The 24,252-nt window shown below is 65.6% G+C and overlaps 7 protein-coding genes across 7 annotated transcripts in view; 6 read left to right on the plus strand and 1 right to left on the minus strand.

Annotated features, from left to right (window-relative positions):
• The window catches only part of EMIHUDRAFT_213262 (hypothetical protein), a gene marked incomplete at both ends in the record, with an annotated part of 5,399 nt that extends 4,333 nt beyond the window's left edge, over window positions 1-1,066 (plus strand). The window contains 7 exons of the mRNA XM_005764954.1: window positions 113-180; window positions 222-243; window positions 376-436; window positions 517-629; window positions 673-735; window positions 811-897; window positions 1,028-1,066. Of these exons, the coding sequence (XP_005765011.1) occupies window positions 113-180; window positions 222-243; window positions 376-436; window positions 517-629; window positions 673-735; window positions 811-897; window positions 1,028-1,066 (453 nt within the window). The remainder of the gene's footprint in view (window positions 1-112; window positions 181-221; window positions 244-375; window positions 437-516; window positions 630-672; window positions 736-810; window positions 898-1,027) is intronic.
• A 185-nt stretch (window positions 1,067-1,251) lies between these two features.
• EMIHUDRAFT_437267 (hypothetical protein) lies at window positions 1,252-2,376 on the minus strand. Its single transcript, XM_005764955.1, has 4 exons — window positions 2,149-2,376; window positions 1,894-2,046; window positions 1,712-1,777; window positions 1,252-1,640 (listed from the first exon to the last, which is right to left on the minus strand). The coding sequence occupies exons 1-4, from the start codon at window positions 2,332-2,334 to the stop codon at window positions 1,527-1,529; spliced, it is 519 nt and encodes a 172-aa protein (XP_005765012.1). The 5' UTR covers window positions 2,335-2,376; the 3' UTR covers window positions 1,252-1,526.
• Window positions 2,377-2,568: 192 nt separating this feature from the next.
• Window positions 2,569-4,852, plus strand: EMIHUDRAFT_437270 (mitochondrial carrier protein). Its single transcript, XM_005764956.1, has 7 exons — window positions 2,569-2,649; window positions 2,724-2,853; window positions 2,958-3,157; window positions 3,442-3,594; window positions 3,825-3,952; window positions 4,022-4,332; window positions 4,405-4,852. The coding sequence occupies exons 1-7, from the start codon at window positions 2,587-2,589 to the stop codon at window positions 4,500-4,502; spliced, it is 1,083 nt and encodes a 360-aa protein (XP_005765013.1). The 5' UTR covers window positions 2,569-2,586; the 3' UTR covers window positions 4,503-4,852.
• A 7,391-nt stretch (window positions 4,853-12,243) lies between these two features.
• On the plus strand, window positions 12,244-12,738 carry EMIHUDRAFT_213270 (hypothetical protein; the record flags this gene model as incomplete). The annotated part of the gene is made up of 1 exon (XM_005764957.1): window positions 12,244-12,738. One exon carries the CDS (start codon window positions 12,244-12,246, stop codon window positions 12,736-12,738), a length of 495 nt encoding a protein of 164 aa, XP_005765014.1.
• Window positions 12,739-13,188: 450 nt separating this feature from the next.
• On the plus strand, window positions 13,189-15,735 carry EMIHUDRAFT_452132 (hypothetical protein; the record flags this gene model as incomplete). Its single annotated transcript, XM_005764958.1, has 13 exons — window positions 13,189-13,381; window positions 13,453-13,527; window positions 13,601-13,654; window positions 13,737-13,793; window positions 13,964-14,053; window positions 14,120-14,221; window positions 14,366-14,435; window positions 14,603-14,634; window positions 14,748-14,837; window positions 14,925-15,108; window positions 15,359-15,414; window positions 15,483-15,543; window positions 15,650-15,735. The coding sequence occupies exons 1-13, from the start codon at window positions 13,229-13,231 to the stop codon at window positions 15,733-15,735; spliced, it is 1,110 nt and encodes a 369-aa protein (XP_005765015.1). The 5' UTR covers window positions 13,189-13,228.
• Window positions 15,736-17,543: 1,808 nt separating this feature from the next.
• EMIHUDRAFT_437272 (hypothetical protein) lies at window positions 17,544-18,994 on the plus strand. The gene is made up of 2 exons (XM_005764959.1): window positions 17,544-18,398; window positions 18,506-18,994. Exons 1-2 carry the CDS (start codon window positions 17,583-17,585, stop codon window positions 18,926-18,928), a joined length of 1,239 nt encoding a protein of 412 aa, XP_005765016.1. The 5' UTR covers window positions 17,544-17,582; the 3' UTR covers window positions 18,929-18,994.
• A 1,087-nt stretch (window positions 18,995-20,081) lies between these two features.
• Window positions 20,082-20,582, plus strand: EMIHUDRAFT_213274 (hypothetical protein; the record flags this gene model as incomplete). The annotated part of the gene is made up of 1 exon (XM_005764960.1): window positions 20,082-20,582. One exon carries the CDS (start codon window positions 20,082-20,084, stop codon window positions 20,580-20,582), a length of 501 nt encoding a protein of 166 aa, XP_005765017.1.
• Window positions 20,583-24,252: the final 3,670 nt, after the last annotated feature.

A 24,252-nucleotide genomic window follows, 5' to 3' on the forward strand; every position in this document is an offset into this window, starting at 1 on the left:
TCCAAAAGTGCCTGTTGCGCATGTTTGCGGCGCGTGGGGCGCAGCTGGTGTCGCTCGAGCAGCTCGGCGACTGTGCGTGGTTGGGCGTCTGAACCGGACGGATCACGAACAGGTCTTTCTCGAGCAGCACTTGCGCCTCGGCAGCGCCGGGCTGCCCTCGCGAGACACGATGGCGATCGAGTGCATCCCTCTGCCGGCGCGCGACGCGGCCGCCGCGCCAGGCTACTTCAAAAAGGCGCCGAGGTCGAGCGGGGCGAGGAGAGGGGGGAGGAGAGGGGGGAGGAGAGGGGGGAGGAGAGGGGAGGAGAGGGGGGGGGTCACGCCTCCCTGCTGCAGGGGGGGGGTGGGCGGGGTTCACGCCTCCCTCTGCTGCAGGCGATCCTCGAGTGCGACGAGGAGTGGTCGCAGCACAAGAAGATCTACGACACGGGCGGCTGTGTGCGGGGCGCCGCCCCAGCCCCGGCTCCTGGTTCGCTCAACTGAGTATGAGTCCACCAGGAGCGTCTCATTGCGTAGGGACGGTCCCGGCGGGCTTCTCGTACTTCGCCGTCTCGTTCGCGCTGCAGGCGTGCCGCGCGCCGCCAGAGTGGTGGCCCGGCCACACGCCCGAGTGGTTGCCGAGCCGCGACGTGACTCACTGCCGCTGGACCGGCACTGCCGCTGGACCGGCAGGCGGGCTACGCCCACGTGGTCGAAGACGAGGCGGAGTGGAACACGGACTTCGGGCGCGAGACGGTCCTTGGCGCTCACCACGTCTGGACGAGCCTTGCCCGAGGCGTCTCTCACCCGCTCGGAGACCCTCCTTCGCAGGTCGAGGGCCTGATCGAGTTCGACGGCGCCGGCATCCCTCTCAAGCGGCGGCCGCCCTTGCCGTTCGAGGAGATGCGATCTCGCGTCGTCGACTTCGGAAAGGCGCCAGACACGCATTGCACACTCCCCGCACACTCCTAGAGACGCGATCTCGCGTCGCGGTCCTCTCGGAGCCGCCTCGGAGCCGCCTCGGAACCTTCCCGGAACCTTCCCGCAGGCGTTCGAGCCGTACGACTGGACGCAGCAGCTCTCGTAGTACTGAGGCCCTCCCGCCCCTGCCTCCGCGGCCTCCGTCCCTCTCGAGTGTCGCGGCGCGACAGGCGACACGCCCACGCTCGTAGTCGCACGCGGGTCCCGCCTAAATCGGCTCGGTCTACTTTACGCATTTTACGGAAATGTCTTTCCTCATCCTGCTAACACGCGCCTTTCCGCTTTGTCGGCAATGGCCAATGCCCAACTTTTTTTGATTTGCGTTTTTTCCCGTTTCGTGTCACGCACAGACAACTGACAAGAGCTCAGAGGAGGAGGATGGTGGAGAGCGGACACCGCGCAGGGCGCTCGAGCACCGCCGGGGGATAGGGGCGCGCTCCGGCGGGCGAGCAGAAGTGCGGAATAGCGGGCCAGTGCGGCGGCCGAGTGAGGCACGCACGCGCGATGGCGCGGGTGGTGGTTCGGTGGGGGAGGGGGAGGGGGGAGGCAGTTGTGCTGTGCTCACTTCACGACGAGTCGGCCCCCTCTTGCTCTCCCGTCTCGCCACTCGCCTCCGCATGGCGAAGGATGAGCTGCCTCAAGTTGTGCACCATCACGGACGCCTTGCTCGCGTCGGGCGCCTACAGCGGGAGCCTCCGGGACCCTGGGCGGGCGGGCGCGGGCGGAGGAGGAGCGGGGCGCCGCCGCGCGCCTTGAAGGTGTAGTCGCGGCTGCGGCACCGGATGACGATCTCGCCCTGCTCGAGCTCGGTCACCTCCTGCGGGCCGGCGCGCGGCGCGCGGCTCTCAAGAGGGGCGGTCGCGGGGCCGGGCTCCCGAGCGCGCGGTCTCGCTGCGCCAGGGCGGGCGGGCTAGTCGCTACTGTCCGGCACACCAGGATGGATGCAAATGTGATCTTCTTCGGCTTCCCCATTGGACGATTCTGCGTGGAGAGCTTCTGGTAATGGAGCCCGTCCAAGTCGGCAAACACGTAGCGCGGCTGCCACAGCACCAGCTGATACGGCCCCATCCGCAGCCCCTCCTTGCCCTGAGAGCGCGGCGGCGGGGTGGAGCGCGCGCAAGCCTCGGGACGCCCCCGCACGGGCAAGCGCTGCGGGCGCGGGGCGCGGGGCGCGGGGCGCGGACGCACCGCCAGCTTCTCGAGCGGCATCTTGGTCTCCTCGACCAGTTTCTTGAGATCGTCCTCGACTGCCTCCGTCTCCGCCGCGCACAGCCACTTCCTCGCCAGGTCCTCCACTTCCGACTCCCGTTTCGACGGCCCCGCGCCCTCCCCCGCCGTCGCCGGCGGCGACGCCGAGCTGTCTGCCTGGCTCATGAGACGAGAGCCGGCCCCGGTTCCTCCTGGCCTATTAAAGTTGCCCTTGGCTGGACGCCCTGCGTGCGCCGCGGGGCGGGGTTTTTTCTTTTTCTAACGCTTTCTTCCTAAAGAAGTGTGGAGCCGGACGTTTTCTGAAACAAGAAAAAATCGCTGGCTCAGCATCAAAGGTGCGCCTGAAGCCGGCGTGCCCGTGCCCGCGGCCACAGCTCACCACACCTCTCTCTCCCGCCGCAGCAGTCAACCTAAACCATGGTCCTCGGTCTCTCCGCCGCCTCGACTTCCTATCTCTCCGGCTTCGGCGCCTTCTCACGGGCAGCCCGCGCCAGCCTCGTGAACAAAGGCGAAACTGCCAATGCCGGCCGATGTGGGACCCCTGCCAACCCTAGGCGAAGGAGTCCGCCGCTACCCGCCGCGCCGACGCCGCCGTGCCGGCCAAGCAGCTGATGGTTGCGGCCTCGCCGGCGGAGGGCGAGATCATGGGCCAGGGCCCCTTTGGCCTCACGTACTTCCTGCAAGGCGCGGCAGCTCTCTTGCGCCCACACCGCCGGCTCCTCCCCCCCGGTTGGCGCGGGTGCGATGTCGCGTCTCCGCCTCCGAGCCTCCCTCCGCCCTCGCCGCAGGCGCCCTCGCCGGCGGCATCTGCTGCAGCCTCACCCACGGCGCGATGACGCCCGTTGACGTCGTCAAGACTCGCATCCAGCTCGACCCGGCGACGTACAACCAGGGCTTCATCGGCGGCTTCCGCCAGATCGCCGCGGCCGAGGGCGCCGGCGCGCTCCTCACCGGCCTCATGCCGACGGCGCAGGGCTATTTCATCCAGGCGCCGATCGCCTCCCCTCTTTGCTCTTGCAGCGACACCTCCAGCCCCTCTCTCTCTCCCCTCTGCGGCGGCTCTCGCCTAGCCTGCCCTCACGGCCAACCCCCCCGCCCCCCTTCCCGCGCTCGCCAAGCCCCCCTCCCGACCCGTCCCCTCCCCCCTCCCCCTCCCTCTCCCAATCCCCCTCCCACCGCCGCCGCAACACAGCGCCCTACGCGCCGCCACCCCACCCCACCCCACCCTACTCCCCACGCCCGCCCTCACCCCCCACCCCAAACCCTCCGCAGGGCTGGTTCAAGTTCGGCGGCGTCGAGTTCTTCAAGGTCCAGCTCACCAAGACGCTCGGCGAGCAGTCTGCCTGGGACAACCGCAACTCCATCTACCTCGCCGCCGCTGCCGGGGCAGAGTTCATCGCCGACATCTTCCTGTGCCCCTTCGAGGTCCCCGCCGACCCACCCAGCCCGCCCCCTCCCCGCCCTCTCCCCCAAGCCTCTCCCCAGACCTCTCCGCAAACCTCTCCGCAAGCCTCGCCCGACCCGACCCGCTTGCTATCTACCTGCCGCCCGCTTCCTCGCCCTGCTGCCTGCTTGGGCCCCAGAGCCTGGACTCTGCAGGCTTGCGGCGTGGTCCGCCCCCAGCCCCCCCCCGTCCCCACCCCACCCCTGCCCAGGCCTGCCGCATCCGCCTCGTCTCCGACCCGACCTACGCCTCCGGCATGGCTGGCTGCGCCTCGCGCCTCGTCTCCGAGAACGGCGTCATCGGAGGCTTCTACGCGGGCTTCCTCCCGATCCTCTTCAAGCAGCATCCCGCACACGATGGTCACGATGGGTGTGAACAGCGTCTCTTCACACCTCTGGCCGTGAACAGGCAGATCCCGTACACGATGGCCAAGTTCGCGGTGCAGGGCAAGGCGGCCGAGTCCATCTACGCGGGCATGGGCAGCGAGCCCTCGAAGATGAGCAAGGGCGGAAACCTCTGCGTCTCGCTCGGCTCGGGCGTCATCGCCGGCGTGGCCGCCGCCATCATCTCGCACCCGGCCGACTCGCTGCTCTCCAAAGTCAACAAGGCGGGCGCGGGCGGCTCGGGAGGGCTGATGTCGCGCCTCACCAACATCGCCGCCGAGGAGGGCTTCGTCGCCCTCGCCACCACCGGCCTCTTCGCGCGCTGCGTCATGATCGGCACATTGGGCCGCCGCCGGCCGGGCGCCTGTTAGGACGCGGTCCCTCCACCGCCCCTCCACCTCCACGTAGGCACTCTGACTGCCGGCCAGTTTGGCGTCTTCGACATCGTCATGGGCATGGTCGGCGCGAAGAAGTTCCACTTCACCGACCCCAAGAACCCGCACTGAGGCTGAGGCCGGCGGCGGCGGCGCGGGCGAGTGTCCCGCCGCTGCACTGCCGTCGAGTGTGCGCGGCGAATCCGCGTTTTGTCGCGCTGCGGGCCGCGGCTTTCGCGCTTAGGAGGCGAGGATCACTACATCTGTTGGCGAGTCCGCATCGCGGCTCCGCACACTGGCGCAGTTCATTCCCCCGGTAAGTGTGTCGGCGCGTGTACAGCTCTCATATCTCGGTTCTTGCGCGGCTCATCATGTAGCAGTTCGAACTCGGCGGCGGCGTGCTCGCTCTCTCACACGTGCGCTGCATGTGCCGGGGGGTCGTCCCCGCATTTGATAATCTATTAGTATTACTCTCGATGCGGATCGCGAGTCCCGCGACACTTTTTTGGGTAAGCTAAAAAGACGTACAACGGTACAAGCTTAGTGTGAGCGGTTGCAACCCCGAGTGTGGTGTCTACCCATCTCTATGGCACCGGCGCCCCCGGCGTATTTGTGGCACCCAATCGACGCATGTCCGCCTCAAACCGACCCCTCACGGTATCGTACAGCTTGAGGTCCCACGCATTCATGGCACGCAGCGTCGGGCCGAGCGTTGCGCGTATCATGTCCGCAAGCTGTCCCACTCGCCCGTTTGAGTGTCGATTGGAGCTAGGCATTGCGGGTACATGCCACCCAAGCTTGGCCTCCAGCAGAGGGCTGGCCTGGCTCAGGTTCGCCACCGGAGCAGCAAAGACGAACGCCTCAACCATCTCCGCGGCGGCTGCAAAGTGCGCCTCATTCACCTCACCTACGGGCATGGCTGCATGGATCGCGGACGAGGCACACCGTACTCCGGCGGGAGAGCTTCGGTCTTCAGGATATGGATATGGATCGAGGATTATGTGGAACCACAGAGGTGTGGGGGGACTCGCCGAGCCGGGCGAGGAAGACGCGCGGCCCGAGCAGCATGCGGATGTTGTACTCGCTCAGCGCGGGTGTGCCCATCAAGTAGCGCCCGTCGGTAGGGTCGAGGATGAGGTCGTGCGCATAGACAAAATCAACCAGCCGGCGCGCGCACGCCAAGCTGCCAGCGTCGCTGATTCCCAGCTCTAGCTCGGTCGTGTTGTGCGGGACACAGGTGTCAGTCTTGCTGACGGGATGGTAGCACTTGATGGCGAGCTCGGAGGCAATGCGCTTAATCGGGTCGTGCATCAGGAAGGTGTAGCGAATGTTGAGGCACAACGTCGCCCGCGGCTGCGCAAAAGGGTTGGGGCCGGAGGGACCGGGGTCAGTTTAGCGGTGGGCAGCGCAGCAGCACGGATGCAACGAGGTGGAGTGTCACCTGCCAGCCGCTGAGAGGATAAATCATGTCATACGGCGAGGTGCTTCCACGCGTCACCACCAGCATCCCATTCGTTTGCTTGTAGTCGCGACACCACGCGGCCTTGTGGAGTGAGCCGTGGGCCAAGTCGGCGGGGGTAATCGCGTTGGCCAAAGCCTGGCTCGAGTGTGATCGATTGGCCTCTGGCAAGACAGTCTCCATTGCTCCGAGAACGTGGAAACCCCTTTGCGCCATTGTGGCCTCAAGAGCCTCGCATGAGCCGACGAGGCTTCTCCCGCAGGGCCTGGAGCTCCACGGCGGCAGCGCAATTGCCCGCCAGTCGAGGTTTCCCTTGCAGGGAAGATTGCACGCAAAGGCGCGGCCTGCGGCGCGGCCAGACACGCTGTGCTGCCGGCGACCGAGGCTGCAGAATGTGGTTCCAGCGGAGCCGCTGACATGAACGTGCAGGACCGGGAAAATCGGCCTGCTTGCTTGCTTTTCGTGCACGTGGATGGCCGCGACGCTCTCCGGGCGTGGACGCCCACCCGTTGATCGTGTCTCAATGTGGCGCTGCAGCGACTGAGCTAGCACGAGCAGGTGAAACATGGTGCTCGTCGGGCGGGCGGCGGCGGGCACCTAGCTCCTTGGGCCGCCAGTCGCGATAACCTCTGTCCTTCGGTTTTCACGCTGCTCAGCACGCCCGCCGGTTAAGCTGTGCGGTGCAAAACTCTTTTTACCACCTTCAAGTACACTCCCAAGACTCCCCAAAACCGCCCAGGATGAGCTCCTGAGGTGCCAGTCCGCCCGAGATATACCGGTTGAAGTTGACAAAACAAAAACTTGAAGTTCTCTTGAAGTTGGGGTTCCACGGTCAGGATGGAGAGGTGCCGAACTGGATGGGGGTCAGCTGGGGAGGCTGTTGTGGCGCACCGGACCGCCCCCCAGCACCGTGCCCCACCCAACTTCATCCATGGGAGTCACAAACGGTGCTACACTCGCGGCTGCAAGCACTCACGACACTCAAACCCACCACCTGCCTCCTACCCTGTACGAGGAGCCATTTAACCCGTGCAACATCTGCACAGGTGTACCGCCGACGCTCAAGCGCCTGGCCCCTACTAGAGTAGTCTTGTGGGACCCACAAACGACCAATACATCCACTCGGGGCTGCAGCATGTGTCCGGGGGGGGCATCCCCGTGAAGCAGCCAGCAGGTGCCGGACACGGCGTTGGCCGTCTTGGACCGAGATCAGGGCGCAACTGCCTATCTCGTGGGGCTGAAGGACCGTCATGGGGTCGGCTTTGATGCTGCGCCAATCAGTCGGGTCGATAGGTGGCGCCCAGGCGAGATGCGTTGCGGGTGCTCGGCGTCGCCTGCTTGTGTGGCCTGAACGCACTCGCGGGAGCCAGAGAGCAAAGGTGTGCGCGAATTGAGGCTTCTGAGCGAGTCCAGGCAAGCCACAGGACCGGCCATGTGCCTTGGTAGTCGAGCGGTGGCCGGAGGTAGCCTCCAGTAGTGCCTCTCAGTTCGGCACCTCAGTCTCGATCACGACTAGACTGGGAGAAGGACAGAGCTTATACGCCCCCTTGTTAGTTATACCAAAAGGAGGGCTACACGACGCCCTCTACGCTGGGGTGCCGGCGCCCTACTGGGCGCCCCCCGCTCCCTTCCCCTCAGAGCCCCCCATCCCACTAGCATTCCCCCGCGGTCCCTCGCGGCCGCGTGACGCCGCACCAATGGCGCGCTGTGCCTCGTCCGCGAGCGCCACCCAGAGCTGCACCGACAGTCGCTGCAGCGCAAACGGCATCCATTCTCGCGCCGACCACGACGTCTGGTCGTACTGCCACCATGTGAGCTTCCGGCCCAGGCTCACACGCGGAACTTCGCTCGCACGTGACCCTGTGATGCCCTGGACTGACGTCGGTGGGTCAGGCTGCAGCACCACGAGCTTGTCGGTAGAGCGGAAGGAAGCGGGCCGAGTCCAGTTCATCATGTCGATGGTCAGCATCGGTGCCGCCGCCGCCGACCCTGCTGGCGGCCGCAGCTCAACGCTCTCGCCCATCGCTTGCATTTGGTTGCTGCGAGAGGCTTGCGCGCGGAGAGTGTGATCGTCGGTCGAGCCCGCGTCTAGGGCCGACGAGGAGATGGAGCCACGGCCGAGCATCGCGAGGAAGGCAGCCAGGAGCATACGGAGTGTATCCAGCGCGACGTGCAGTACAACCAAACTGCCGCGTAAGCTTTTGCCGCTCTCCGAGGGTCCAACTACATTTTTCTATCGAGGCATTGAAAATCTCTCTCTCCGAGATTGGTGTTGAAAATCTTTGAGAATACAAGTGACGTGTCAAAGTGGAAGCAAGTTGCTTCCACTTTTTAGTAGAAAAACCTAAGAGCGCGATCGCCGAGCTCGGCCGCGCCAAGGGTAGCGCCGCGGGGGTGGCACCGCGCGCGAGCAGTCGGTCTTCCAAGGACCAACTCTGACGACCATCGTTACAAAAAGAATTGAGCGTGAATTCTTTTCAGGCTTCGCTTCTAAGAATTCTTTTCCGGGCAGGTAAAATCTTCCCTTCGAGGGGAGAACAAAGAAAGCGCTCTCGCCCGCCTCATCCTTTTTCTCTCTTCAAATAAAAAGAAAAATAAAAGAACTCTCTCTCACAGCACACAGGCTCAGGTGCGAACTGGCGCGTGCTAGAATAAAAAGAATTTGGCTGCGTTTGGCACAGTCCACAGCAGGCTGGACTGCCACGTTGGCTCATTCCGACTCGCAGTGTCAATCTCATGCCGAATCCCATGTTCGACGAGATGGCCGGCTCTTGCTTGCCGGCTTCCAAACGTGGGCGCAAGAAGCTCAAGAGCTGTCCGCACGAGTGCTGCTCGTCGCTGGCGGGGGCGCCGGCGTCGGAGAACGAGCAGCAGCAGACGCCTGAGCAGCCATCGCTGAGCAAGGCCGCATCCCCAAGCCCGCAACGGGCTTTGCGGCCGCTCAACCTCACCGCGAGCTTCACGCCGCCGGCTGCGACTGGCGCCATATCTGTGGCGCCTCTGCCGACGGCGCCTTCTCCTCCGCCGCCGCCGCCGCCGGCAGGCACCAACGTGCGCTCGACGCTCGAACTCCTACGATATGAGGGCTACCTCCTAATCTCCGAGAAACAGCTGGAGAAGGTGGTCGCGGGAGGCCGCTTCTCCGTCGAGCAGCTCGTCGACATGCACTCGCCCAACCAGCCGGGCGGCCTGCTGCAGCTCGCCGAGAGTGGCGACGCCTCGGATCACCACCACTCCATCGTCCTGTTTACGCCGACGGACTGCGACCCCGAGCTCGGCGTCCTTTCCGTTAGCTTCGTCGGCCGCTGCGCGTGCGGGGAAGGCGACCGGCAGGACCCACTCGAGTGCGCATCGGTGCTCGCCTCCCTCGCCGACGGCCTCTCTGGCGGCATCTTCTCATCGGGCATGGGCCTCTACCTGGACAAGGTGCGCAAACTTGGCAGCTTCGATGCGCTCTCGATTCTCCTGCCGGCCGTCGGCGAGCCGGCGGCGGACAAGCGCGTCAACTCGTCGGTCGGCTGCTTCGCCGCGCTCGTCACCGGCCTGCTCGAGACGCTCTCCACCGCTGCGCCGAGGCAGGCGGTCGTGCTCACCGCGTGGAACCAGCGCAAGGTCTGCGCGCAGGTGATGACGTGCACGGGAGAAGCCTTCCTACCGCTCTGCCGCGACTGCGACCTCGAGCGGTACGACAGCATCACTACGCCGCACCTCAACCGCCTGATCGCGAGCGGGCTGCGCAACCGCGGCCTCTCCCTGCGGGGCATGGGGCTGCTCGTCCCCTTCTCCAAGCAGGGGCGGACGGTGCGCGCACACCCCACCCTGCCATCTCCCACCCGACACGCGTCGCCCGTGAGCTGATCCCAAGACCCGCGCCGGCCCTCTCCATGCGCTCACTCCGCGCCTCGCCCCGTCGCAGGACAAGGCTGGCACGACCAGCGTGCTCCACCTCGACGCCGCCAAGCCGGGCGACGCGCCGCTCATGAACCTCGGCTGCGAGCAGCTCATCGTCGGCAACCTCGGCCACGTCGGCTGGCTGCTGAAGCGCGTGTTCGACAAGAGCGGCGTCATCTCGGTCGCGCACATCAAGGAGTACGCCGACGCCGCCGCCGCCGCCGTCGGCATGGCTCTCGGCCTCGGCGCGCTCGACGGCACGCGCCTGCTGCTCCACCTGCTCGCTGCGCCGCTGAACCCAGCCCTCGCGGCCACCGACGCGGCCAAGAAGAAGGCGCCGACGTTCCTCGCGCAGCTCGAGTCGAGCGCTGCCAAGGGCGAGAAGCAGGAGATGCTCAAGCTCGCCCACGAGTTCCTCGCGTTCGGCTCCTTCTCGCCCGTCTTTGGCGGCAGGGGCGGGCATGTGCGCGCGCGCTTTGAGCGCAGCGCGGCCGAGGCCACCGCCGCGCTCGCCGGGAGGTCGCTCACGGTCTGGTGCCCGCATCAGCTCGACGAGCGGCGGGCGGCGCATCTGCGGAAGTCGCTGCCTTACGGCTCGCAGGTGCGATTCCGAGACACTTCCGAGACACTTCCGAGACACTTCCGAGACACGTCTCGACACGTCTCTCCGACTAGTAGGTGATCGTCGGCTCGCTGGAGCCGCACCTCCGCCGCCTCGGCCTCGCCCGCACCGACGTGCTAGTCGTGCCCGAGGACGTCGGGCCGTACGAGCTGCTCTCGCTCGTCAGCGCGCTCCAGCGCTCTGGCGCCGTTTGCGAGCTCGTCCTCTCGGCCGAGACGGCGCTCGCCATCCCGAGCCTCAACCCCAATCAACGTGATTTGTCACGTATCGTATTGTCGCACAGGCCGAGATGCTCTCAACGACGTACTTCTGCTGGCCTGTCGTCGTCGCCCCAGACGGCTGGGACCCAGCCGAGGCGGAGGAGTCGCTCCTCGTGCAAGCGGGCGAGCTGACGTACGTCTCGGCCTCGCAGCTGTCGGGCCTCCTCTACACGCCCGACGTCACTCCGCCCGACACCGCGACGCTCTCCGCTCTCCGCTCGCTCTGCCCGCTGCTGCTTAACGAGGCGGCGCGGTGGGGAAAGAAGCACCGGACCGTCGCGCAGGGGAGGATGTCCGAGGCGGACCGGCTGGCGGCCGGGCGCGAGCCGCGCAAGGCGCCGATGTCCGAGGCGGACCGGCTGGCGGCCGGGCGCGAGCCGCGCAAGGCGCCGATGTCCGAGGCGGACCGGCTGGCGGCCGGGCGCGAGCCGCGCAAGGCGCCGATGTCCGAGGCGGACCGGCTGGCGGCCGGGCGCGAGCCGCGGGCTGCGCGCAAGCCGACGCAGTCGGATCCGGCTACCGCGCGCTACAACTGCCCCGAGTGCCACAAGCCGGGCGAGGTGCTCGTGGTGCGAGTACGCCAAGGTGGCGAGTACAACAACGTGCAGGTGCGTGCCGACCACGCCGCTTGCACTGCCGGGGGCTCGTCGAGGCGCCCGTCCCGCTGGGCCATTCGCGACGGTTGCTTCACCTTCGTGGGCATGACGGGGCACCACCTCGTCCCGCTCACGCGCCTTTCGCGTCCGTCCGACGGTGCGGAGGCTGCGGCCGCCAAGCAGTTGTCTTTTCGGGTGGCGACGCGAGTTCCATGATCACGTCTGGTCCAACCACACGATCGTTCGCTATAGGCATTGCGTCGACAATTGCCGGCACGGCCGCTCGGATGTGGGCTCCGTCATGATCGCGTGCGACGGGTGCGACGACTGGTTCCACCCGGCTTGCGTCGGCATGACCATTAAGCAGGCCGCCGCACTAAAGTCCTACGTGTGCGGCCAGTGCCAGCTGTGAGGCACTGTGCCTCGCGCCTTGCGCTGCTGGAAGGAAGCTCTCGGTAGCTGCCTAAGCGTCCGGAGTGGAGCCGTCGAGAGCGCGGCCATTGATCCGAGACGCTTCCTGTGAAGGCCGGGGTTGTGCGTTTACGTGAAGGCCGGCTTGTGGAAGCAGCACCACACCTGTGCATCCGACACCGTACATGTACATGTTGCAACTGCGAGACAGAGGAGGGCTCGTAGCGAGCGGGCCGCCAGCAGCAACACCGCGCGGGCGGCCAAGCTCTTTTCACAGCGCGAAGTGTGAACAGCTCCACGAATACGTCATCCCCACTCATGAAGCGCGAGGTTCTTGAGCCTTCGTGTTCATTTTTTTTGCTGGATTCCGCGGGATTTCTTGCCTTCAAGCCGCTTGCTCTCGATTGCTCTCCAGCCGACTGGCTGACAAAATGCTCCCTTGAAAACCCTGAAAAAACCCTTACCCCAACCCTCCTAGCCCAACCCTCCTAGCCCAACCCTCCTAGCCCAACCCTCCTAGCCCAACCCTCCTAGCCCAACCCTCCTAGCCCAACCCTCCTAGCCCAACCCTCCTAGCCCAACCCTCCGAGCCCAACCCTTTCGGGCGCCTCGCTTGAGCGCAAAACGGTCAGGCATGTCAATCGACCTCTCCTTTCTCGACCACCCTAGCTTCGGCTCGTCGTACGCCTTTGACGCCGACGACGCGGCGGCGCCGCTCTCGCCGGAGGCCGCCTCCTCCGTGACATCTTGGGACAAGTACATGCGGCCGTCGCCACCCCCGCCCGGAGGCGTCGCCGCCGCTCCGGCCGCCTCCCTCGGCCTGCACGCCCGCAGCGAGGCTCCTCCGCCGCCGCGCAGCCCGCCATCGCCCGAACGCGCCAGCGGTCTCGGAGACGCCCTCGACGACGGCCCCAGCCTCGACGCGAGCGCTGCTTCGGCCGACGCGGCGTCGGCCGCCTTCGACGCGCTGGCGCGCTACGAGGAGTCCCTCCTTGCCTCGGCGGCAGCCATCTCCGCGGCGCTGCCCGCCCGTCCTCCTCTCCTGCCGCGGACTCGGCACCGCACGCTGCGGCCGCCTCTCGGCCGCACCGCGGCTGCAGGAGGCTGCAGGCGGTCGCTCGCACTGTAGGCACCGCCTCAACCAGCGATCCCAGGCCACCCACGCCGTGCAGGCCGCGCCAGCCGGAGCGCCCCCGTGCGCTTCCCCCGCAGCCCCCCCTGCAGCTGCAGCAGCAATGGGCGGCGAGGCGGCGTCGGCGAGGGCGGGAGGAGCGAGGGCGGCGGCTGCGCCCCCGCCCCTACCCCCGCCGCAGAGCCTCCCTATGGGCGCTTCGATGGTGGACAAGCGGACCTGCCGGCTGCTCAACGCGCAGAGCTTCAAAGCCGCCATCGAGGCTCACAGGGAGGGGGCGGCGGGCGGCGCGGCGGGCGGCGCGGCGGCAGAGGCGGAGGATGAGGCGGCTGAGGCGGCGGCCCCGCGCGGGGGCGTTCGCGGCGTGTCTGCGTACGTTCGCAAGCGGCCGCTGCTGCCGAGCGAGGCTGCAAAGGGCGACTTCGACGCCCTGAGCGTTGAGGGAGGGGGAGGGGGAGGGGGGCGTGTCGTGGCGCACGCGTGCCTCATGAAGCCCGACCTGGTGACATCTCCCCATATCTCCCCATATCTCCCTCTTGAGGCCCGACCTGGCGCAGACAGCGCCCCGCCTCCCCTAGCCTTGGCGAGGGCTCCTGCTCACGCCTCCTCACGCCTGCTCATGCCTCCCTCGCGTGAGCAGGTGCGGATGCACCTCTCGCGGCTGCACACGTCCACGCCACGTCCACGACATGTCCGACACATGTGCCGCAGGTGCGGATGTACCTCCGCCACACGGCCATGTCTCCGTCGGGCGGTGCCTTGGGCGAGGGGGCGGCAGGCGAAGAGGTGCTACCGACGGGCGAGGGGCGCACGACACTTCCAGGACATGTCCCGGACATGTCCCGGGCATGTCTCGCAGGTCTACCGGCTGGCGGCGCACCCGCTCGTCGAGCACGCGCTGAGCGGCGGGCAGGTGGCTCTGCTCACGCACGCGCGCGCCTCTCCGGGACATGTCCGGGACATGTCCGGGACATGTCCTGTTGTGCGGCGGGCAGGCGACTCTGCTGACTTACGGCCAGACCGGCTCCGGCAAGACCTACACCATCGAGCAGGCGGCACCCCTCGCCCTCGCCCGCCTTCTCTCACCCTCCTCGCCCCCCTCCTAGCCCCCCTCCTCGCCCCCCTCCTCGCCCCTCGCCTCGCCCCTCGCCTCGCCCCCTTCCTCGCCCCTCGCCTCGCCCCTCGCCTCGCCCCTCAAGCCATCACTGCCTCAATCATCCAGGTCTTCTCTCTCGCCTCCCCCCTCCTCGCCGCCCGGGCGCGCCACGGCGCGCGCGGCTCCGCAGCGCCACTCCGCGTCTCGGCGGTGGAGGTGCGAGGCGTTGGGGCGGGCGGTGGGGGCAAGAGATTGCCCGAGATCGCCCGAGATGTCCCGCAGGTGCTTGGCCGGCGCTGCGTCGACCTCCTCTCGGGCTCGCCCTGCCAGCCGCTGGCTGCGGCGGAGGGCGGCATCGAGCTGAAGGGGGCGACGCTGCGGCAGGTCTGGAGCGGGGCGCAGCTCGAGGAGCTTCTCGCCGCCGCCAGCGCCGCGCGAGCCACGAAGGCCCTCCGACCCGCCCCGGCAGCGGGTCAACGTGAGATGCCCCAGAGGCGGACTGGTTTGGCCGGACTGTTTTGACCGCAGGCGACCGGCGCAAACGCGACGTCGTCTCGCTCGCACATGGCGCGTCTCGAGCGTGCCCACAGCCCCGCCCGTGCCCGGCCTCTCCTCACGCCCGCAGCTGCGAGCAGGTCCTCTCGATCGACGTCCCGCCACCGCCTGCCGCCGACGGCTCCTCCCCGCCCCGCGGTCCCCCCCACCCCGCCCTCCCGCTGGCGTGCCGCTGCCCGGAGACCCTCTCACACCCGCAGCTGTGAACAGGCCCTCCTCCCCCTCCGGGGGCGACGGAGGCGGTGCGGTTCGGCGGGGGAGGGAGGCCTCCTGCGGCGGGACCTGCGGCGGGGCGCCTCACCCTCGTCGACTGCGCCGGCTCGGAGTGGGCTGCCGACTCGGCGGCGCACTGCAGGGAGCGGCAGCCTTAGATGGTGGGGCGGGCTTTGGTGTGTGCTCCGTCGCTCAGCTGCATCCACACAAAAGCACCGTCTTCGCTGTGCACGTAGCCCTTGTATCCACGCGGCGCTCTGAACACTCTGCACGGTCCCGGCTCCACTTTCTGACGTTGTTGCTGCACCCCGTTGCGCAGGAGCGGCAGCGGGAAGGCGCGGAGATCAACACGTCGCTGCACGCGCTCAAGAATTGCGTGCGCGCCTTCGCCGAGCGAGCGCGGAGCGGCCGCGCGGCGCGCATGCCGTTTCGCGACGCGCTGCTCACCAGGAGAGCAGTCAGTCGTAGCGGAGAGGTGGTGGCGGAGAGGTGGTGGCTGAGAGGTGGTGGCTGAGAGGTGGTGGCTGAGAGGTGGTAGCTGAGATGGGTGTGGCAGAGAGCGGAGCTGCTCTCGCCACCTCGCCCCCTCCTGCCACGCACCCGCCATTCACAACTCCCTCCTCCTGCGGGGACTGCCATCACGGTCCATCATGGTCGCGCAGGCTGCTCGCCGACTCGTTCGGCAACTCGTGTGCCGCCTTCGCTGCGACCTCATCCTCTCTCGGCCACATCTCGGCGGCCTCTCCCCTGCAGGCGACTCCTGCCAGCTGGCTGTGCTCGGCTGTGTCTCGCCCGCGTCCGCCGCTACGGTACTACTCCCTCTGAGCGTCATGGGTGGGCTATCAGGAGCTCACGGCTGCTTTGTGGGACTGCTTAGGAGCACTCGCTGTCGACGCTGCGGACGGTGATGGAGCTGGCGGGCGGCGGCGAGGGGCGGAGTCGAGGACGGGCTGCTGCAGGACACGTCCGCGACACGTCCCTCTGGCTCGGCGTGTAGGCGAGGAGGCGCAGTCGTGGACGAGCCACGTCCGCCGTGTGGGCGAGGCGAGGCCGCCGCCCGGGGGAGCTTGGTTCGGGTGCTCGTGCTAGCGCCCCCCGTCGTGCTGGGCGTTGACAACTGCGGTGGCTAGGCCCGGGGCTTGTCGACCCGGGCCCGGTGGCGCGTGGCGGGGGGCGGCGGGTTGGGGTTGGGGCGGGTCGCCGCGAGGAGGCTGCGGCTCTCAGCGTTGTCCGTTCCCCATACCGAGCACAGTCGAGAGGTTAAGGTGGAGATGAGCGGCGAGTTGTTTAAGGGTGTGGACCGTGAGTTGACGGAAGTCGGAGGACGCGACCCACCTCGCCACAGATGGTCCCGCGCGCGCCTCGCGCCGCCTGCCCTGGGCCTGGCCCCGCTGCCCACCGGAGTGCGGAGAGCGATCAGCGATGGCAAGGGGGGACAGGCCCGACAGCCTACTGTGCGGCTGCCACAGCTGTGACAGCGATGGGCTCGCCCTCACTGGCCCTCAAAAAAAAAAATTGCGTTTTACCTGCGAAAGACACTACTCTCCCCCCCCCGTCGCTTGTCCCCCTTGGCGTGGGCGCCCCTCACCCCCCAGCTCTCGGTATCGCGTACTGCACGAGGCTACCGTGGGCCCCGCCTGCGCGCTGGGGGTTCCCTGCCCTGTCGGGAAGCCTCGACGACACACACACACACACACACACACACACACACACACACACACACACACACACACACACACACACACACACACACACACACACACACACACACACACACACACACACACACACACACACACACACACACACACACACACACACACACACACACGCACGCACGCACACACACACCGCTCACCCACGCGCACTGGGCCTTGCACTTTGAATGCCGTGGGGCTCCTGTCGTTAGACGTGGAGACGCGAGGGTCGCCCCCCCTTGCCCCACCACCTCGTGTGTGTGGAGAAGTTTACCTTACCTTACCTTTACCTCATTTCGTACACGCCCGACAACGGCGCCATCTACACCGGCGCCGACCACTTTCTGTACGATCCAGCGGGTCTCGCGGCGCAATTTCGGCCAGCGCCGCACCTGTCCCACGCGGCGCTCTACTTCCTCCCCGCCCGTCTCGCCGATTATGAGTATGTACCTCTGTGCTGCCGTTGACGGTGAACCACAGCGGGCCGTACCGGATCGAGGCTCTCATCAATGGACTGGCGCGGACACCACGGGAGCCGCCGAAAAAGAATTTTAGCAGGCACCCTCTCACGATATTAGAGAGCGACACGAAACCTGGGCGCGCACTCTGGCCACTCCAACCAACACTAGCACGGGACGGGCGCGCACTCGCTCTCTCTCTCTCTCTCACACACACACATGCCATGTGCATGTGCATGTCCATGTGACGTGTGAGAGAGAGATTTTTGAAAACCAACAAGAAATCACCGCCGCCTCTTCTTGTATCTTGAGACTTGACGTGTGCCATGGGCCATGTTAGCTCCGAGCGAGAGGTTTGGTCGGTGTGGAGCGGAGCCCGTATTGTACGAGTCGGCCTGTCGATCGCGACGGCCTTCTCACCTCAGGGCCACCGGCAGCCCGCTCGCAGTAGCCCTCCGCTAAGCCATTCGAATCTGCGAGGCGAGGCCGCTCACGCGGCCCGATGGGGAGGAACGGGGCGAGCCCCCTCCAACCCACCCGCGCTAGGTCTCGGGCGGCGAAGGGGTCACACCCGACGACCTCGGGAACTAGCTAGCCGGGGCAGTCGGAGAGTGGCAACTCCGTGCACTGACGGTCGGCCGCCAGAAAACACGCCTCCGTGGCTCGGGTTACACCAATCCTCGCTACCCAACGCGGCCAAAGGATATCCACCTCGAGAACCTCGAGAAGCCATTCACAGTCGTTGCTCATACAGTTGTAGTCACGAGGCGCTGCGTTTGCTCTCCTTGCTCTCGCAGGCGCAGCGCCTGCTCTCCGAGGCGCATGCACGCTGCTCCGCTGCGTTTGCTCGCTCTCCTCGCATCCTGGACGCTGAGCGGCTCCACGGCTGCAGATGTCCGCATTGAGACCGCCGACCGGACGACGGGAGCCCGGCAACGACCCACCGATGCGAGCATGCCACGTCTCGCGCCTGCTCTTCGACGCCCCGACAATGCTCAATTTGTGCGGGTGCGTGATGCTATCAATTTAGCCCTCGCCAATCTCAGTCGGCGCGAGCAGCGCAGACTGCTTGCGCGTCTCGCGTGCTCACATGCCGCGTTCAGAGACAGACAGCTGTTTGCCGCATGCAAAGACATGCTACACCAGCCAAAGGACACGCGTTGGCGCACCTTGCTCAACCACGTGCTCAACGAGTCGTCCATCTCGCAGAGGCCGAGGAAGGGCTGCACCTCGAACCTTCCCGGGACGACGCCAGTTTGCCGCAAGCAGAAGGTTATGCTGCTGCACTTTTCAAAGGCGTCGGGCTCCGCTGTATGCAGGCTGGCGCAAGCTGCAGGCTGCACCACGTGGGCCAGCGACGGCAACTGCGGTCGTCGCCAGCGGGAATACGCCGATGGGCCGTGGTGGATCCCGGTTTCACATGCTCAGAGCGCGTGGGAGAGGTCACGGTTTGCCTACCCCGACGCAATCGCGCGCATGGGCAGCGGCAGAAGCAACTGCTCAGAGCGGCTCGCGAGGGCTCCGCAGTTCCACGCCGTCGAGAGCACCCTGCCCGGCGGCGTGCCCTGCCCCGGCTTCTTCACACTCGCGATGTTGCGGCCGCCGCTCGAGCGGATGGTGTCTCACAGCTTTGAGCTGGCGCGCCGCCCTAGCCATCAGAGCAAGATCTCGCTGCTAGCTCCCCGTCCGGTCCCGCACCTCTAGTCCCGGACCCTCAGTCTAGCCCAGCGCTTCGCGCCGCGCAGGCACGCTGGGGCCTGGTGCGTCCGCGAAAGCAGGGATTCTGCTCCAACTACAGCCACATGCGCCGCCTCGCGCCGGCAGTCTACGACAACTACTACCACCGCGTCCTGCTCGGCGAGCGCGTGCTCGGCCTGCCGCCCGGGGCCATCACCTCAGCGCACTTGGCCGAGGCCAAGCGGGTGCTCTCAAGCCTGCAGCTCGTCCTGTTGAGCAACGACGCCTCGACGCCCGCAACGCTGCAGCGAGCGACAGGCATCGCCAATTTCACCGCGTGCCGCGACACCACGCGGCCTGCGCCCTGCGCCATGTCCGACGAGGACAGCGAGCGAGCCCGTCGCGACAACGCGCATGACCTGGCCCTATATGCCTACGCGGAGCGGCTGGCGGCGCAACACGTCGCAAAGTGGGGCGCAGGCATGGGCTAGAGTCAAAAGTGTCCCTGCGGATATCTCTCTCGGGACGAAGATCGAACAAGCAATTTTTAAACGGAACTCACCCTCGCCACACTAGAGCCGCAAAGGAGGAAAGGAAAGAAACAACAACTACGTGGAGTTCGTGAACCCTCTGGGGCCTCCGAGCGATTCTAAAATCAGGTCTGGCACCTCTCCGCTGAAAAGTGAAATCGGACGTTTCGAATCTCGAATAATCTCCAAGGTCACTTGAATGCTCACTTGGCAGGTAACATATGCGCCACGCGCCCCAGCTCCTCTGGTCGCCGCCGGCCTCCGCGGCGGCGGCGATGTCCCAGCGCCACCCATCGGCCAGCCCTCAGATCGATCGATCGGCGCTCACGGCAAAATTGATGCGGCCTGCAGGGACCGAAAGGTCGCCGACCTGATCACGGCTGCCGGCGCCTCGGCGCCGGCCGACGCCGTGTTCGGCGGCAGGTTCGCGACGGGCGAGACGCCCCGCTCGACGACCTCCGCCTCCGAGGCGGACGAGGGCGACGGCGCCGGCGGCGATGGCGGGACCGGCTTCGACCTGTTCGGGCCGGACCCCACCCCCATGGAGGACCTTTGAGGCCCTCTCCAGTCTCACCCCACCTTACCTCTGCCCCCCCCTCCCCCCATCCCTCTGCCTCCCATAGGGCAGGATAGCACTAGCATATGCGCCTAGTGCGCACACTGGGCCCACATAGATGTGACCCGCCCACTCGAGTGCGGCGCCCGGATGCTAGTGCTTGAGAGGACACCACAAACGCGGCACGGCCCGTTTTGGCTGTCTGCGGAGATTCTGTCTTAGCACACACAGTGAGTCATTCGGAGTCATTCGATGGCCAGAGTGCGATTGTGTGTGTGCGGGAGTCGGTTTGTCGGGAGGGAGGGGGCAGGGGCAGGCTGCTCACCCACGTGCACCGGGCCAGTGCTTGCACTTTGAATGCCGTGGGGCTCCTGCCCGTGTCCGGGCGTGGAGATGCGAGGGTCGCCCCCCCTTGCCCCACCACTTTGTGTGTGTGGAGAAATCTACCTTACCTTACCTTAGCCCGCCCTATTCACCACGGGCCACGAGAGCCCTGCAAGCAGCTGGCATGTTCTATCGCCCGGGTGGCGGGCTGTCTGCACACAGACGTCTCGTCCCATGGCTGACGCACGGATGGTCCGACCTGTGGCGGAGTTTGACCTCAGCTCGGCCGTCGGTGTCGGCGGGCTGACGGCGGCCGCCGGAATCGCGATTCGCTCTGCCAGCTGCCAGCAGCCTCGTGTCGCCGCTCTCGTTGCGCAGCAGCAGCGATTGGCCTTTGCGCCGTCGCTCGACGGCGTCACCGCCCATCCGACCTGCGAGTCTTCTGCTCTCACGCACCTCACTCGCCGCGCGCGGATTGTGCGCCGCGCCAAGCAAGACACATGCTCATGCAAACAGTGCGAGAACTTGGTTGCGCCGCTTAGTGGCGGCGCTGCTTTAGAGGAAGCGGCAGCGTGGGAAGCAAAGCAGATGGAGAATGCGCGGCATGCCAAGGAGCCGCTGCCGGCGGAGGTTGAGCGGCTAAGTGCAGCAAGGGCCAAGGGCAAGAAGAAGAATGTGGGCGCGGGCGATACGGGCGCCGCTGGGCTCAACGAGGAGATGCTGTCCTGCAGTTAGAGAGCTCGTAGCGAGCTCGATTTTGATGAGAATTTGATGTGAGAAATATCTCAATTTTGAGCAAAAACGCCAAAAAATCGGCGCCTGCGGCGGGCCGGGGCCTCCGGCGGCGCCTGCGGCGGGCCGCTGGGGCATCCGCCCCAGACCCCGTTTACACCCGAGCTATGCCCCGCGACCTGAGCCGGAGCCTCGCAACGCGCGGGGACCTGTTCCTTTTTTACCCATCTCTCACAGTAGAGGTGTCCGTTTTTATTTATTTATTTATTTAACGCTCGCAAGGTAAACTTCTCCACACACACAAGGTGGTGGGGGAAGACGGTTCGTCCTTCGCAACTCTCCACGTCTAGACGACAGGAGCCAGCTCAACGACGCGCCGGGCTCGCCGGCAGCCGAACAGCCGATCCGCGCAAGGAGAGGCAGGGCATAGATCATGCGCGCCAGTCTTCTGAACCAGCATATGACACAGAGCCGCAGAGAGAGAGAGAGTAACGCCACACAAAATGGAACTTGTATGGTTCTTGCACTTGTGCAAGATTGGGCGTCTTCTGCCGCAGTCCCTTTGATGGGAGGCCCCAGGGTGGGGGCCACCTCGAACCCCCAGCCAGGGATTCGAGCGGAGGGTGCCCCGGATTCATCTATCCGTTGGGCCCCGGAACCTATTTTAGAACTGATCACTTTGCGCAGCAACCGTCGGCCGCCGCTTTTTAGCCCAAGCTGCAGAACATGTGCGAACCAGTGCCTATGACGCTCAAGGACTGGTTGGGTAGTAGTCTAAGTTCTGAGCCTCGAGGCTGAGCGGGTCTAAGTGTGACTAGTCACGCTGGGGTGCTTACGCGGTCTAAGATCAGCGAGAGCCTCTTACATCGGCTAAGTCGGCCGTGGCACAGCCTGGGGCCAAGAGGCTCCCACCGTGATCAACGATACGGCGCTAGCCCCCAAATTTTCTTCGCCTGCGGCGGGCGCCTTCTAATCCGGATCGATCCTTCTCATGCTCAGCAATCGCCGCCTCAGCATCCTCCTCTTCCGATTCTCGTTGCTCTTCTTGAGCGCAATCTTCAAGCCAAACAGTTCTCACAAATAGCCTCAAGCTCAAACAAACGCATGTCAAGGAAGCCTGTGTATGCTGGTCCTCTTTGAACGATCCGCGCGTGAGGTAGATCTAGCATAGGGCCTTGTTGGCAGCAGCCAGCTTGTTGCGCTGCTTCGTTGCGATGAGCTGATTGGGATCGCAGAAGTGCATGCCAAGCACCGCCACGATCTTGAAGCAGAACACATCGCAACCGCATCGTCCGCACTGCCATCGGCATGCCGCGCCCGCCGCTTCGCCGCAGCCGCCTTAAGACACGCATAGCGGCAGCACATGGTACGGTGCGCGTACTTGAGCAGGAGTTGCGCGCCGCAAGTAGCGCACTGGCCCTGGGACAAGGCGATATGGCGTCGTGCGCGGCATACGTTGGTCGGGACGCGTCCAGGTATTTTTCGGGTAAACCTGGACTTTTGCAGGTATACCCGGGTTTTACCCGGATTTGGCCTTGTGCCGTCTAAGTTCATGGCCCCCGACCATACAGCGTCTAAGTCCGAGCCCGGCTCCGTGCGGGGGCTAAGTTGAGCGCTCGCTCGCTGCAGAGGCTAAGTGTAGAGCGACCCTCTAGCCCTACTACCCAACCATTGCTCAAGGAGTAGGCGCGGAGCGCCGCGCGCGGAGCGCGCCCCGAAGAAAATTGTGAGGGTTGTGGAGGGCTAGATGCGATTTCTATTAAGAGTTTGACTCACACGCTAGGAACCAATCGGCCCACCCACAGGCCCAATCTCGAGTGGCGGCGCTCCGCGCCTACCCATGCAGCGGCGCGCTCCGCGCGTGTTCTGCAGCGGCGCGCTCCGCGCGTGTCTCTGGGCGCTACATGCCCATCCTGAGCAGATCTAAGATGTCGCCGGCATCGACAAAGCCGCCTGGGAGCTGTGCCGCAGCCGCGCGCACGTCGCTCTCCTGCTTGATCGTCAGACTGTGCTCTTGCATCCGCTCGAGCTGCTCCGCTGTCGGGAGAAGTGGTTTGCGGCACCTGCTTCCGGTGCACAACGTGACGACTGTCTTCTCGTCATTCGGCCGCACCCATGTGGCTCTCGCTTCGGCGAGCTTCTGCTTCGTCCAGTGCTTGTTGTGTGACATGCTCGGCGTCATCGGCGTCAGCGCCCCCGCCGCCGCCCGGCCAGCGGCCACGGCGGCGTCGACCGCCGCGTTGGTCGCAATCTTCTGCGCCTTGTGCTGCCCCCGCACCTTGGTCTGCGTGGTGCGCTGTAAGCGGGCGCTGCCGAGCCACTTGTGCGCGATCGACACGACCTGTGACCGCCGCGAGAGGAGGGTGAGTGCCCCGCGTGCGGGTATTGATGGACACACGACGAGGAGAACGCACGTTTGCAGCTCGGCCAGCGTCGGCTTCTCCGCTTCCACCGGCAGGTCGGCGAGCCACGCGCGGAGGTGCGACTCGCCGGCAGTGTGGCGCAGCACGTTGGAGCAGTTCGAGCCGATCGCGCCAGTCTCCCCGTAGAGCGCGCCCTTCTTCTTGCCGCACAAGGAGCATTGGTAGTAGCCGAAGTGGCGGTCGAGCTTCTTCACCCCCTGCGAGAGGGAAGCCAGTGGGTGTGGGCGGGAGGGTGATGAAGAGGAGTGTGGCGCCCACGCACCTTCTCCACAGACTCGTTGGGCGCTGCAAAGGAGAGGTAGGAAGCCGAGTCACCATGCAAGTACTACAAGCTGACGAGCGACAACAATGGGGAGGCCTTCCGCTGGACCAGCAACTACCAGATCATCAGCAAGGTGTACCTGAAGAAGCACTCCACCCTGCCTCTCTGCTATTCCCTCAGTGCGGCAGACAAGAAGATGGTGACGTCCACCATGAAAAAGATGGTGGGACCGGAGGCAGAGTAGAGGCTAGAGTATGTGTAGTAGAGTCCTGCTGGTCTCCTATTGATAGTGTCATAAGTGTGGCTGGTGTGTGTCAGAGCCTGACAGCACCCCGACAGCACACCTGACAGCACCTGACAGCAACAGCCCAACGTCTGACAGCAGCAGCAGCCTGACAGCTCTGACAGCTCCGACAGCGTCTGACAGCAACACCCGACAGCTCCGACAGCACCCGACAGCTACAGATCCCCTCGCCTGTCAGACACGCACCCGACAGCACCCGACAGCACTGACAGCACCTGACAGCTGGTCTGACAGAGGCACCTGACAGTGCCTGACAGCTGCCCGACAGACCGACAGATCACCTGACAGCACCTGACAGCCTGACAGCCTGACAGCCAGGGCTCAGCACACACACACACACACACACACACACACACACACACACACAACAACAACAACAACAACAACAACAACAACAACAACAACAACAACAACAACAACAACAACAAACTGGGTATTGCTAAAAATCTCTCTCTCTCACACACACACACCCTCGTCATGGTTTCGTATCAAGAATAAATACTCACTCACACACACACGGAGCAGATCGCCGCGCACATTTTGTTTCTTCCCTTCGATGGATGAGACCGAAACACAAAGATGAAAGAAAGATGGCTTGCGTGGGGCAAGGGCGGTCGGTTCTAAAAGAAAGAAAAGAAAGAAAACAGACAACCCAAGGGAGGGATGGGAGGACGGCACGCCGCC

The sequence above is a fragment of the Emiliania huxleyi genome, assembly GCF_000372725.1.
Source record: "Emiliania huxleyi CCMP1516 unplaced genomic scaffold EMIHUscaffold_57, whole genome shotgun sequence".
NCBI lineage: Eukaryota > Haptophyta > Isochrysidales > Noelaerhabdaceae > Emiliania > Emiliania huxleyi.

Bases quoted from the DNA above. Each gene is read 5' to 3' on its own strand.
- EMIHUDRAFT_437270 (XM_005764956.1), top strand. From the start codon at position 2,587: ATGGTCCTCGGTCTCTCCGCCGCCTCGACTTCCTATCTCTCCGGCTTC. The intron at 3,158-3,441 runs GCGCCGATCGCC...AACCCTCCGCAG, and splicing joins CGCAGGGCTATTTCATCCAG to GGCTGGTTCAAGTTCGGCGG. The intron at 3,953-4,021 runs GCAGCATCCCGC...GGCCGTGAACAG, and splicing joins TTCCTCCCGATCCTCTTCAA to GCAGATCCCGTACACGATGG.
- EMIHUDRAFT_437272 (XM_005764959.1), top strand. From the start codon at position 17,583: ATGCACGCTGCTCCGCTGCGTTTGCTCGCTCTCCTCGCATCCTGGACG. The intron at 18,399-18,505 runs GCGCGCCGCCCT...CGCGCCGCGCAG, and splicing joins TGTCTCACAGCTTTGAGCTG to GCACGCTGGGGCCTGGTGCG.
- EMIHUDRAFT_437267 (XM_005764955.1), bottom strand. From the start codon at position 2,334: ATGAGCCAGGCAGACAGCTCGGCGTCGCCGCCGGCGACGGCGGGGGAG. The intron at 2,047-2,148 runs GTGCGTCCGCGC...CCGCGCTCTCAG, and splicing joins TGCCGCTCGAGAAGCTGGCG to GGCAAGGAGGGGCTGCGGAT. The intron at 1,778-1,893 runs GTGTGCCGGACA...GCCGGCCCGCAG, and splicing joins TCACATTTGCATCCATCCTG to GAGGTGACCGAGCTCGAGCA.